Here is a 13128-nt window from a genome sequence, read left to right on the forward strand (position 1 = left end):
CACACAGCTAGTAAAATGTAGAGCTAGGATTTGTGCCCAGAGTCTGGCCCCAGACTCCTGCTCTTTACCACTAACACTAGACTTACTGCCTTTCCATTTCTCCATTCATGACTGTTTCCTACCCTGTTCCCTGCTGTTCTCTTTATTACTCACTTTCCCCTCTGCCTGAACCGTAGCTGGGACCCCAGGAGAATCTCCTAACAGCATTAGGTCTCCAGAGAATAGAGAGACTGAGGGTCTCCTTTAGGCAGAGAGACATGCTACGGCCATCAGCTTTTCTTCATCAGGGAAGGTTTGACTCTGAATTTTGCTGAGCCGGCACTGTCTTTGAACCTACAAAATGGCTCACCATTCTTCCAAGGTGAGAATGAGCTGGGGGCTGAGGAAACAGACTCTACCTGTGCTGAAACCAAATAAGCCAAAACAGGTCAACACCAAACACCATAAGGACCGCTAGACTGTCGGGCCTGAGCCAAATTTTGGGTACCATTTCACCACTGACTTGCAGGTTTAATATCATTTCCTGTCCAAGACCAGAAGCAACGTCAGAGTACCTCCTTGCCCCTCCCCACACTATACCAAGAACTCTGGTGAACCCTGCCCTACCATACCGGTTCCTCCAAAGTAGGCTTCCTCATGGCGCATGGAGAAACATTTCAAGGCAGCTGTCAGGGCTGCCATCCTGGCTTTGGAGAAAGCCCTTGCTTCTGCATTCACCTCTCCACAGCTCACAGCACGTTCTCAGACTTGGGGGAGGGAGGCTTCCAAGTTAATAGAATTAGGGTATGTTTATGTGTGTGGGGGTGAATGCATGGTGGAAAGGACAGATGTCTCCTTATGTCACATTCCATCATAGAGAATTTGTCTAGGGAGGAGGCAAGGGCTTTAAAAAGCCCTAGGACTCTGGTGGGACCTGGGTAGAAGGAAGCACCTTCAAGCAAAGAGCCACCAGAGTGCAGCTGGTAGGTGTGTAAAGCGGGGGAGGGGGGTTATCAAATGGATGGAGTAGGGGCTGTTTGGGTTATCTCTAAATCTCTAAAGGTCCATATTAGGGAGCAGGGGGCCTGGGTTTGGTTGCTCTGGTTCTCATTAAGTCAGTCTCTTACTAACAACAACCCTTCTGGCCCCACCTTCTTAAAAGGAAGGGCCTGTACCCAAAGGGCTGCATGATCTTTTGCCTCTCCCATTCTCCCCTAAAACCTAATCAGTCAGTCTCAGAATCTGAGAATGGAGCAGAAGGAAAGACAAGGAACAAAATTAAGGAGCCTCATAGCCTATTCTTACCTATTCCTCTCAGAAGAGGCAAATTATCCCTTTTCTTCAGGAACCATTGCCATACACACTCTTCTCCCACCTCTCTGCACCCCTCCCCTCCACTGGAGCTGCTGCCATGGTTGCCAGGCATGGTTGCTAAGTCTCTGCATGGAAGGGTTGGCGTGGGCTGTGCTGCCACTAACATTACCATGGTGAATCAGGGGACACCTGGTATAGGCTTGGGGGGGAGGGATCACGTGGATGTAAGCAACACCCCCTGCCCCTGGGACAGAATGAGCGTAAAAGGTGAGCATCTTGAGCACCACTTCAGGTTGGGGGGGCTAAGTGAGCTAGGCATTGTTGTAGTGGTGGTGATGGGGAGCTCCACACTGGGAAATCGGGGCCACTTTTAGCATTTCAGTTGCTAGGGGACTGGTTTTGCCAAGGGAACACACCATTCCTCCTCCATCCCTTCTGAAAGGGTGCAAATGCATAAGTACCTTAGTCTGTCCTCCATAAGGCTGAGCAGAGCTGTGTGGGCACAGAACAGTATGACCCCCAAATCCTGGCTTTTGGATTGCGGGAGAGAGCCTGCTGCGAGGAGAGGGCTCCATGGGTGCCCAAGGACAAACAGCTAGCATAGGAACGTGGGACAGTTTGGATGGCCAAGACAGACTCCTGTGTCCGACCAGCAGCGCTGGGCTGCAACACTGAGAGGGTAAGGAGTTAAGGGTGTGGGGGTCACCCTTTCTGAGCTTGGGGGAGGCAGCTCTCCCCCAGAGCCACATAAAAGCTGTGTGAAAGCCACCGCCTCCTCCCTCCACCGCATGGAAGCTGGTTACTCATCTCTCTGCACCCGAACAGCCACTGCCGCTAAAAATAGACCCCCTGCACCCCAACCCCATGGAAACCAGCAGAGAGTGGCAGGCAGAGACCTTGAGTTCCATTCCCCTCACCTCCCTGTCGGGGAAACTGAAGTCCGAGGCAGGAAGTCGGTGGCAGAACCCTGGTGGTGGGGCACCCCGACCAGCAGAAGAGCTAAGGGTTAAAACGGCAGGAAGGTTGGAGCAACGGGGGTGGGGGAAGGGCACCGTCAGCTTGGCAAGAATAAGAGGTCCCCTGCCCACTGGCGCAGGTCCCAACAGGCTTGGGGGCCATGAGCGGTGGGAAGGGGCGCCCAATCCCGGGCCCCAGGGGGCGGCCGTGCACATGGGGGAGGTAGCAGCGCGGTGCCGTCCGCGCCGCACCGTGTCACATGCGCGCGCACACACACACAGACAGGCACACACGTGTGCCGGGGTATATATAGTCCCCAGTCTCTGGGCCCGTCGCTCTGCAGTGGGCGCCGGCTCCTCGGGCTGGGAGGGGGCTCTCGGGGCGGGTGGGAGGGTGGGGGGCCGGGGTGGGGTGGGGCAGGATGCTGGATGGCCAGCTATTCTCCGAGGGGCCCGACAGCCCCCGGGAGCCCCAGGATGAGGAGTCTGGCAGCTGCCTCTGGGTGCAGAAATCCAAGCTGCTGGTGATCGAAGTGAAGACTATTTCCTGTCATTATAGTCGCCGCGCCCCTCCTCGACAGCCCATGGACTTCCAAGCCAGCCACTGGGCCCGCGGGCCCCAGAGCCGCACGTGAGTGAAGGAGGGGTGACGGGAAGAGAGTGGTGGGGCGGGGAGTGGGGTCCGGACCTCCCCGCAGGCACCAGCCAGTGCTGCTGGACCCCGTTCTCTTTCCCACGCCTCCCCCTACCCCATCCCGAGGGCTGGGGCCTGACTCTTCCCCGCATTGTTTGGGGGGGCAGGAGTGGGTGTGAGAAAGGGCAGGAGGTGAGATGGGGCAGACGCTGTTAAAGTGTGCATGGAGAGATGGCGCGGAGTCCGGCTTCGACTTCAGCCCTAACATATACGCACGTGCACACACGCACACACTCACACACACCCCTCCACATGGCTGCCCCAAATGGCCTCCAGTGCTCCCAGCTCCCCGGACCTCGGCTCCCTTCCCCCACAAACTGCTCACCTGGGTTCCTGCTCATTGTCCCAGGTGTGGGCCGCGCCCGGGATCCCCTGAGCCGCCGCCCCGCCGTCCCTGGGCCTCCAGGGTGCTGCAGGAGGCGACCAACTGGCGGGCGGGGCCCCCGGCCGAGGCCCGAGCCCGGGAGCAAGAGAAAAGGAAAGCAGCGTCGCAGGAGCGGGAGGCCAAGGAGACCGAGCGAAAAAGGCGCAAGGCTGGTGGGGCCCGAAGGAGCCCCCCCGGTCGGCCCCGCCCGGAACCTCGGAGCGGCCCTCGGGTGGCCCAGCCAGTAGGGCCCCCAGCTCCTTCTCGACCCGAGCGCCTGGGGCCGGCGGGGCGACCGCCCCGTCCATCCGCGCAGCCGCAGAGCGACCCAGGGGCGGCGTGGGCGGGGCCCTGGGGAGGTAGGCGGCCAGGGCCCCCCAGCTACGAGGCTCACCTGCTGCTGAGAGGCGCAGCCGGGACAGCCCTGCGACGACGCTGGGACCGCCCGCCACCCTACGTGGCTCCACCTTCTTACGAAGGCCCCCACAGGACCTTGGGGTCCAAGCGAGGCCCCGAGCCCCCCCAGGCGCCGGCCCCCGCCGCCTCTGCTCCGACTCCGGCCAGGACAGAGGGAGGGTGCGCCAAGAAGAGGCTGGACCCTCGGATCTACCGGGACGTCCTCGGGGCTTGGGGGCTCCGGCAGGGGCGGGGTCTCCTGGGGGGATCCCCGGGCTGTGGAACGGCCGCGCCGAGGCCGGAGGCCGGCAAGGGCGCCGCCGAGAGAAGCCTGGGGCCGGCGGCCGCTGGCCTGAGTGCTGGGAGCGACGGCCGTCCCCAAGCCAGAGCTGCCGGGAGCCCGAGCGCCCAGACGGCTCCCGCGGGGTCGGCCCCCGCCGCGCGCAGCCCCCCGCGGCCCGCCCCCAGGGCCAGGCCCCGGCTCAAGGGCTCCGAGGAAGGGAAAGAAAACAGGGAACAGAGCTGGCTCCCCAAATGCTGGGTTCCCTCCCGTAAAAGGCAGCCGCCCCGACAGAGCCAGACCCTCCCCAGACCCTGGGCTCCAGGAGGCACGGGCTGGAGCGAATCCCCGGGTCTCAGAGCGGGGGCAGGACCCTCAGAGGGTGGGAAGGGGACCCGCCGCGCCCACACCCTGCCCCGCAGCGCCCGCGGCCCTGCGCGCGGAGAAGGCGTCTTTGTCATTGACGCCACGTGCGTGGTGATCCGGTCGCAGTATGTTCCGACCCCTCGAACCCAGCACGTACAGCTCTTGCCCGCCGGGGTGCCGCGCGCCGCGGGGGATGCCCCCAGTCCTCCGGGGCCCAGCCAGGAGGAGGGCGAGGGAGCCGCGGCCCTGCCCTCGCCTTGCCAAAAACTGCTCCCGAGCAGTCGCCCGTCACACCAGCTCGGTGGGGGGCGCGGGTTCGAAGCCGAGGGCGGGAAGCCGGCGGACTCCTCCTTGGAGGAGCGCGCCTCCCGCATCTTGGGGCTCCCGGTGGGCGAAGTAAACCTCCGGGACGCCCCCGCGCAGCCCGGTAGCCCGGAGCGCTCGGCCCTGGGCCCGGCGGCTTCGGGAGGCGCGGCCCCCGCCGAGGGCCCGGAGGGAGTGGCGGCGGCCCCCCGGCGCGCGGGCCGGGGCTGGGCGCGGACCCCGGGGCCGTACGCGGGGGCCCTGCGGGAAGCCGTGTCCCGCATCCGCCGCCACACCGCCCCGGACTCGGACTCGGACGAAGCTGCGGAGCTCAGCGTCCAGAGCGGCTCCTCCGATGGAAGCGACACAGAAGCCTCGGGCGCCTCCTGGCGAAAGGAGCCGCCCCGGCCCGGCGATGGCGGGAAGACCGCTGAGCTGAGCGACAGTGTCCGAGATATCCTAGATGTCATCAGCCGAACCGAGGAGGCCCTCTTCGGGACGAGGGACACTAAGGGGGTCCCACAGGGAAACAGGGAGCGGCAGTGACAGGCCCTTTCTTGTATTTGTGTTCCCCACCTTTCCATCCTTGGGGCCACCGGTCCTCTTTCTTCCTCACTTCCTTGTAATCCTTACACCATAGTCATTCCCATTCTTGAAATAGAAGCCGCCCAAATGAAAGGAAAGGGAGCATATGCCAGTCCATGATTTATTTCTCTTTTCTTGTGTCTTCTTTTCTTTCTTCCTTTCTTTTTCAGGAGGGTGAGGATGAGCAGTAGACTTTAATAATGCCTGTCCATTCAGGGCACTGGGGTAAGGTCTTCAGCAGAGGCCGGTGCACTAGGCGTGGAGCGGAGCAGAGTGGCCTCGCCGGGTTGAGGCAGGAGGGCCGTGATGGTGTAGTCATAGGGCAACTTTAGGGCAGGGTCTTGGGGCTGGAGGGAGACAGGCTTCTGACTCAGGTGACCAGGTGACATAGAGGCCTCTTCTTGGCAGAAGAGGAAGGGATCCAGAGGCAACCAGCAAAACAGGAAGAGGGCTCACTTTGGTGTTACAAGTCTTGGGTTCCGATCCCAATGCTGACCCTGACTTGCTGGGTGACCTTAGGCAAGTCACTTCCCTCCTCCAGGCCTCCTAGTATGTAGGGAGGGTTAAGTTCATCCCTGATGTTTTAGATCCTTGGCGGAGGCTCTCATCTCACCCTCTCCTCCACAGGCCAAGAAAGAAAATTAGGAATAAGTGAACAGACTCTGAGGGTCCCTCAGATGGCTTCACTGTCACCTGCACTCATTCTCAGTATTCAAGAGACTGTCCAGGGTTTGCAGAAGATCTGAGCAACTGGGTAAGGGCTTCTATCCCAATCTCTTTAGGTTTAGGTGAGGGCTCCTCGAGGCAGAGAAGGATGGTGGCCTTGTCACTGTCCCTGGCCTGTGGTGGTCCAAGCTGGGGAGGGAAGGCAGCCAGTGAATCAGCTTGGGACCTCCATGGCCTTCCTCCTTTCCCTCCTCCCCAGTGTTCCTTAGTGATCCTCTGAATCGTACCACGATTTCTCACCCCGGTGGTATCACTCATCTGAAAGAACCCCGAGAATTTCTTGCATCTCTGCCTCTTCCAGAAACCTTGGCCAGGGAAGGAAGGCGGAGATTGGGCCCCCAAAGCCTGTAGGGGTGGGATGTGATACTCGCTGTAGCCACTACGGGGCGCGCGCAGGTCGCGGATTTCCCCGGTAGCTCCTTCCCGAGTCCCCCCCCTACCCGGGCACCGCTAGTTAACCAGATACCCAGTTACTGCGCGCGGGTCCCCCGCCTTGCCACCTACTGCCGTGCGAGGTCGGGGGCAGGCCTCTGGCCTCCTGGACCTCTGCAGCGCGCGGAGCCCCTCTTCGTACTCACCCACGCCACCCGGCTTGGGACCCGGACGCTGGAGTCTCTCTTTCTCTCCGGATCTTGGACAGTTCTGTCTCTATTTACTAGCCATGTGAATTTGGCCAAATCACTTCACCTCCCTGAGCCTCAGTTTCCTCATCTGTCAAATGGGGGTTTATAAACACCTACCTCGCAGGGTTGTTGTGAGGATTTTATGCGATAATGTATGTAAAGCGCCTTGTACAGTGCCTGGCACACAGTAGGCGCTCAATAAATCTAAGCTTCCCTTTGTCCAACCCTGGCATCTTTTTCCTCTCGCCGACCCTCTCCCTCCCCCCAGGGCTCCGCTGTCCCCACCCGGCCGGGCTGGGGCTGGGGGGGGGGACTCACTTCTCTGATGGAAACTCCCAGCTCACTCTGTCACCCCCAGTCGGTCTCTTCCTTCTTTGCCCCCCACCCCACCCCCGCTGGCTCTTCCCACTGCCCCGGCGCACTCCCCCCACCCCCCATTCCGGGCAAGGGCTGAGTCAGCCTGGGTAAATTTAGCCGCCAGTCGGCGGGGGCTTCGCCCAGACTCAGTCGCCAGGCCCCGCCTCTGCCCCCATCCCTAGGAGTCACTCCAGCTCTGGCTCAGCGTCCAGCCCCGATCTCAAGCCACTTAGGAGTTTGGTCTTCAGGTATCTCAGTGTCACTCCCTCCCCGCCCCCGAGAGACCAGGCGGGGCAGGACCGGGTAGGAGAGCAGGGCAGTTTGGGAGGTCGCTGGGCTGGCCCCTGCACTGGGGCAGGGTGACCTCGGTTCAGTGTGTGTGTGTGTGGGGGTCTCTTTGGACGTCTGAACCTGAGGGGAGAGCACTGATCAGAATTACCCTGGAGAGTCCATCCCAGAACCTGCCGGGGACTCCCAATGGTTTCAAGTTAGCTCTTGCTGGAGGGAGGAGGTCGGAGACCAAAGTTCCCTGAGGTCTGTCTTTCGCCTGCAAGTCTTAACTGTGACCGTTCTAACTACTGAGCATTTATTGACCCCCGAAGAGGAAGCAGGCATCGGGCTGGGCTCCAGGAAAGAGATGAGTGAGGCCTGCCTGCAGTGGGGTGAAAACGAAAGCACACACATAGGGATGCCCGGGTGGCTCAATGGTTGAGCCTCTGCCTTTGGCTCAGGGCGGGATCCCCACATCGGGCTCCCCGCAGGGAGCCTGCTTCTCCCTCTGCCTATGTCTCTGCCTCTATGTGTCTCTCATGAATAAATAAAATCTTTAAAAGGAAAGAAGAAGAAAGAAAAGAAAGAAAGAAAGAAAGAAAGAAAGAAAGAAAGAAAGAAAGAAAGAAAGAAAGAAAGAAAGAAAGAACACGCATAATGCCAAGAGTGAGCAGCCAGCAGTATTATAAGGAGTCAAGCAAGGGAGACTGTATAGATTTTACAAGATCAGGAAATGCACCATGAAGAAGGTGGCATCTGCGATAGAATTTGGGGAAAGGAGTTCCAAGTAGAGGGACGAGCCAAAATAGAGGTATGGATGTGGGGAGACAGGGTATGTGTAGGAAATTGCCAACCGGTCTGGTGAGACAGGAGTTGAGGGCACATTGGGAGGAGTTGTGGACAATAAAGGCAGGAGTGAAACCCGGGGGGCAGGCTGGGGTGAGCCCAGCCCCCAAAGGACCGTGTGCCTCGGGCCTCTGGGCTTGGGAAGAGAATGGACTTCAGGCCAGGAGGGACTTCGCTCCTGCCCGGGGCTCCAGGCTTGGGGCTGGTAGACGGGGTGAGCCCGTGGGACAGCAGAGGGGCCGGCCCTTGAAGGTAGACTCCACCCCACTGCCAAAGCCTCTTTGAGGCTGAATACACAGGAGGTCAGTTTCTAAGAGCTCTAAGAGCTCGCCCACACTCCCACACTCCTGCCACTATCGGAGAAATAGGGTCGCGTTGTGTTTGCAGCATGGACTCTGGGGCCTGGCAGCATGGGTGGAGATCTCGCTCTGCCTCACACTAGCTGTGTGACCTCTGGCAAGTTACTCAATCTCTCTGTGTCCTGGTGTCCTCAGAGGATGGGTTTGGTTTTTTTAAGATTTTATTTATTTATTCATGAGAGACACACAGAGAGAGAAAGAGAGAGAGAGAGAGAGGCAGAGACACAGGCAGAGGGAGAAGCAGGCTCCATGCAAGGAGCCCGACGTGACTTGATCCTAGGACTCCAGGATCATGCCCTGGGCCGAAGGCAGGCACTAAACTGCTGAGCCACCCAGGGATCCCCTGGGATGGAGTTTTTAATAATGCTTTTCTTCTTCTTCTTTTTTAAAGATTTTATTTATTTGTTCATGAGAGACAGAGAGAGGCAGAGACAGGCAGGAGAAGCAGGCTCCCTGCGGGGAGCCTGATGTGGGACCTCATCCCAGGACCCCGGGATCATACCCTGAGCCAAAGGCAGACAGACACTCAACGACTGAGCCACCCGGGTAACCCCAAGAGTGCTTTCTTTAGAGGCTTGTTGGGAGGATTAAATGATTCAATATGAAAAGCACTTAGAACAATGCCTGGTACATAATAAGTGATATATGAGTAGTAGAGTCTGATTATTATTTCCCTCTAGAGCTATCTCCTTAGTATTGGGGGTATAAGAACAGGAGGGGGGGAAGAGAGAAGTAGGCATTGGGGAAGAGGAGGAACACGCAGCTCAGGCCAGGTCAAGAGGAGAAGGGAGCCTTAGGGCGGAGACACAGTCCCTTGAGTGGGTGAAAGATGTACAGGGAGCGTTTGGGTGATTAGGGTCGCAAGACAACACACCCTGCTTCCCCAGGACTTCCTTCATCTTTGCCTAAGGGTGGAGTCGGCACTGGGTGTTAAAGATCTGGGGAGAAAGACAGAGAGAAGGGAGGAGGGACTGCAGGTCTGGGGGCCAGCCCTTTGGGGAGCCATATCTCAGACTGGCCCCGCATGGCACTGTGGGTGGGAGGCTGGAAGCTCCCTGCTGTGAAAATGACTTCTAAATCTGGCTGTGTCTGCCAGCTGGCCAGCCTCAAGACGGAGGCCACAACCACCCCCAACCCTGGGACAGCCTCACAGGTCAGGTGTAGGGACAGCAGACGCATGAGGGCGTGGTCAGGTTGGGGCAGCAGCCCTCAGGTTAGCACAGGCGATTACCCTCCCAACAGCCAGGTTCTTCCCAGGGAGGCCCTTTTCTGTCCCAAGTGGGGCCCAGTTAATATGGCCTTAGAAGACCTAAGGGCCCCCTCTCCTTTCATACTCTCAGGACCTCCCTGGGACTTCCCTAGATCTGCTACAAATGGGTAACAAAGAACCAGGCCATAACTCTGGGACTTTAGGGGATTCAGGGTCAAGAGTGTATATATGGGATGTGAGGGGTAGAGGACCAGAAGAGATGGCTGGGCATGAGTACCTAGGGAGTGTGCAAAGTGTGTCTGCAGAGAAGGGTGAGCATTTACTCAGTTATTCATTTGTTCATTCCTTCATTAAACTTGTATGCCAGGCCCTACAGGGAGACTCAGGAGACTTGGGCAGGGTTCCTGTTTTCAGGGAGCTTCCAACCTAGGGTGTGTGTGAGACAGGGCAAGGGGTATAGGAAAGGAAACCCACAAAATCATTCAGTGCAGGCTGTAGAACATAGTATATGTTAATGAAGGCATTCCTAAGGATCCAAGCAAGCAAGAAAGAAGGAGCAGTCCCTGGCTGTGACTTCCGGGGAGCAGGAGATGAGTCACTGAGGGTGCACTGGTCAGTGAAGAAAGGCTCAGTCTGGATATGCTCTCCCCTCACCTGCATGTCTTGGCATGGAGTGGGCTTCCTCCCCTGAAGCCCCTGACACTACATAGCTTTTGATGAATCCTTCTAAAGAAGAGTTGCTTCATCCATCCATTCCAGATGGGTGTCAAGAGGGGGAGATGGGGAAAGGGTGCGTTCCATCTATCCATCCATGCACCCATCCTTTTGTTCATCCATGCATGCCTGCATCCACCTATACATCTCACCTGTCCATTTATCCATCCATCTACCAATCCCTCTGTCATGCATCTGTCCATCTATCCGTCCATTCGTTCATCCATTTAAAAAAAGGTTTTATTTATTTATTCGTGAGAGACACCAAGAGGCAGAGACACAGGCAGAGGGAGAAGCAGACTCTCTGCAGGGAGCCTAATGTGGGACTCCATCCCAGGACCCCGGGATCACGACCCGAGCCAAAGGCAGACACTCAACCACTGAGCCACCGAGGTGCCCTCGTCCATCCATTTATTCATCCATCCACCTCTTTCCTCTCTCAATAATGACACAGGATGTGCCTAGCTCGGTGTTGCAAGGAATGCCGAGATGGACACAGCCCAGAGCCCGTGTCCTCAGGAAGGTAGAAGCCTAGTAGGAAGGTAAGTCATGTTCGCAGATAACCCTCCGCGGGACAGCCCGCCTGTGCTGTTAAGGAAAGCCCTGCCAAGGAGCTGCTTCAGGAAGCAAGGCCCCTTTGCCAAGGGAAATTAGAAGAGCTTAAGGGAGGGAGGGACATTCCAGATGGGTGTCAAGAGGGGGAGATGGGGAAAGGGTGCGTTCCAGGGCGTGGGCAAAGTTAGAGAGGTGGGAAAGCACAAAGCCTTCACAGGGAACAGAGGGCCCGGGAAACCAGAGGTGCAGGGATCCTGGAATGATGTGTGTGAGCCAGATCATGAAGTGGCTCTGGAAAGTGAGGATAAACGCCTGAGCTTTAAAGAAAGGAATTGAGGAGGAGGAGAGGAGCAGAGTTTTTGAGCTGTGAATGTCCCACTTGCCTCCTCAACACCTATATCATCTTTTTCTCTGCTGCTTGGCTGTGACCTTCGGTGGCCTTCTTGGAAGGAACAACAAGGCCACCGTCGTGGAATCCTTTGCTGGACCACGAGCTATTCAAGGGTAGCGCCTTGGGTTTAGCTGCGTATCCCCTACGAGCTTGGCCTGGAGCAGGCTCCCAGGGAATGCTGGCAGAAGGTAGGAGCAAGTGGTAAAGCCGTGGAACAGGAACACTGGCACAGCAGTTCAGCCCCAAACACATAGGAGGAGAGGGGGTGCTGCCTCGTGCTCTCCCCCGCCCCCCCAACATGGGGAATAACCCCCGCTTTCTTCCCTGGAGCCTCTCCAGGAGCTCTTCCAAGACGCACCACAAGGTGGCGCTGTTCCAACTGCAGCGCTGCGTTCTGCCAAGGTCCTTAAAATGTTTGCAGTTGGAGGAGTGCCCGTTCAAGAACTGTCCCTGGATGGTCTAGACAGTTCCTTCCAGCAAGTGCTGAGACAGAATAAAAAGGCTAAGGGCAGCTATGAAAAAGAAGAGCCGACAGACCCCCAGCTCCAGTGTGGGAACTGGCCTCACCTATGCATCCACTCCCTCGGTTGTACCTACTGTGTGTCAGGTACAGTGTTAGTCTCTTGGAAAAACAACAGTCACCAAGATATGGTCCCTGTCCTCCAGGAGCTCAACATCTAGTCTTAATCAAAAACCAAATCTTCTTTTGTTATCTTTCTCTCTTTTTCTTTTACACACACACACACACACACACACACACACACAGGTCCTCCAGGCCAATCCCCTTGACCTGGGAAGCCAGCTCCACATGAAACCTACTCTTTGACGCCGCTTATCCCTCCAAGTCCAAGTTTCTTCTTGGAGGCTGGGGCATGGCCACATTAGTGTGACCCCTGGATGGTCCTTTCCGGGAGGACACCCTCGCCCTTTCTGAGCTCCCTCCCAACCTTCCGCATCATATCCATAGCCACCCACCAGCTCTGGAGGCTCTAGGGACCTCCTGAGAGTACACCTGGTATGGATGAGGGCTTCCCAATACTCTAGAACTCTGGAGACTACAGGAACATGAAGGTGGATCCACAGAAGGGCCCTATGAGACCCTGGTGTCACCATCCCAGAGATGAGGAATTGGAGAGTCCAGAAAACCAAAATCTCAGAAACATGGCCCTCTGTGGCCTGGGGGCCCTGCCGGCCAAACCTGTCCCCAGACAGGCTACCTTCCTTTTCTCATCTACCAGGCTTCTCCCTAGCTGCAACTCCATAGTGGTGGCTGTGGGAGCCACTGGTCGGGAGGTGAAGCATCGTGGGACATTGTCCACTTTCCCAACATGCTCCAGGGCCCAACTTAGCCCTTGGCGGGTTTGGGAGAAGAGAGGAGGGAGGGTTGGTGCTGAGAGTGGGAGCCAGGCCCATCGAGGTCCCGGGAGTGAATGCCGCATTGTTGGCCAGGCCAGAGTCACAGATAATTACCTCAATTAGTGACAATGGGAGAGTAATAAATACAGGCTTAGTGTCTCCTACCCCACCAGGGCTCCGAAGATTAATCCAGGCTGACGGGCGGGCCCTGAAAGGCGTGATGGACAATTCATTAAACTCCCCAAATGCCGCACAACCTGGGCGTGAAGGCTGAGTTAGCCCCCTGGGGGCTGCGCCTTTGTCCTGATTGTGTGTCTCCGCCGCAGCAGAGCCGGGCAGCCCCCAGAGAGCGGGGAGGTGAGTGGGGCTCCCCCAGCCGGGCCAGGCGGCGGGAGGATTAGGCCTCGGTCCGGCCCTGGTTGCCCTGGCACAGCAGCCCGGCCGGGCTGGAATGTCCGTGGGGGGGAGCAGGCCGAGCGGAGGG

The 13128-nt window shown here is 58.0% G+C and overlaps 1 protein-coding gene across 4 annotated transcripts; it reads left to right on the forward strand.

Moving 5' to 3' along the window:
* The first annotated feature begins 930 nt into the window (after positions 1 to 930).
* On the forward strand, positions 931 to 6810 carry DDN (dendrin). Of its 4 annotated transcripts, none has more exons than XM_072798064.1 (3): positions 931 to 962; positions 2809 to 2880; positions 3293 to 6810. In XM_072798064.1, exons 2-3 carry the CDS (start codon positions 2834 to 2836, stop codon positions 5196 to 5198), a joined length of 1953 nt encoding a protein of 650 aa, XP_072654165.1. In that variant the 5' UTR covers positions 931 to 962; positions 2809 to 2833; the 3' UTR covers positions 5199 to 6810. The 4 variants fall into 4 exon arrangements, with proteins under 4 accessions (XP_072654165.1, XP_072654164.1, XP_072654162.1 ...); XM_072798063.1 differs by lacking the exon at positions 931 to 962 and adding an exon at positions 1830 to 1972; XM_072798061.1 differs by lacking the exon at positions 931 to 962 and adding an exon at positions 2034 to 2315.
* Positions 6811 to 13128: the final 6318 nt, after the last annotated feature.

This window comes from Canis lupus, chromosome 25 (assembly GCF_048164855.1).
Source record: "Canis lupus baileyi chromosome 25, mCanLup2.hap1, whole genome shotgun sequence".
Lineage (NCBI taxonomy): Eukaryota > Metazoa > Chordata > Mammalia > Carnivora > Canidae > Canis > Canis lupus.

Excerpts from the sequence above, each read along its gene's own strand:
- DDN (XM_072798061.1), top strand. The coding sequence starts at position 2,158 with ATGGAAACCAGCAGAGAGTGGCAGGCAGAGACCTTGAGTTCCATTCCC. Across the intron at positions 2,316-2,808 it reads AGGGTTAAAACGGCAGGAAG|TCGCCGCGCCCCTCCTCGAC; the intron begins GTTGGAGCAACG and ends CTGTCATTATAG. Across the intron at positions 2,881-3,292 it reads CGCGGGCCCCAGAGCCGCAC|GTGTGGGCCGCGCCCGGGAT; the intron begins GTGAGTGAAGGA and ends TCATTGTCCCAG.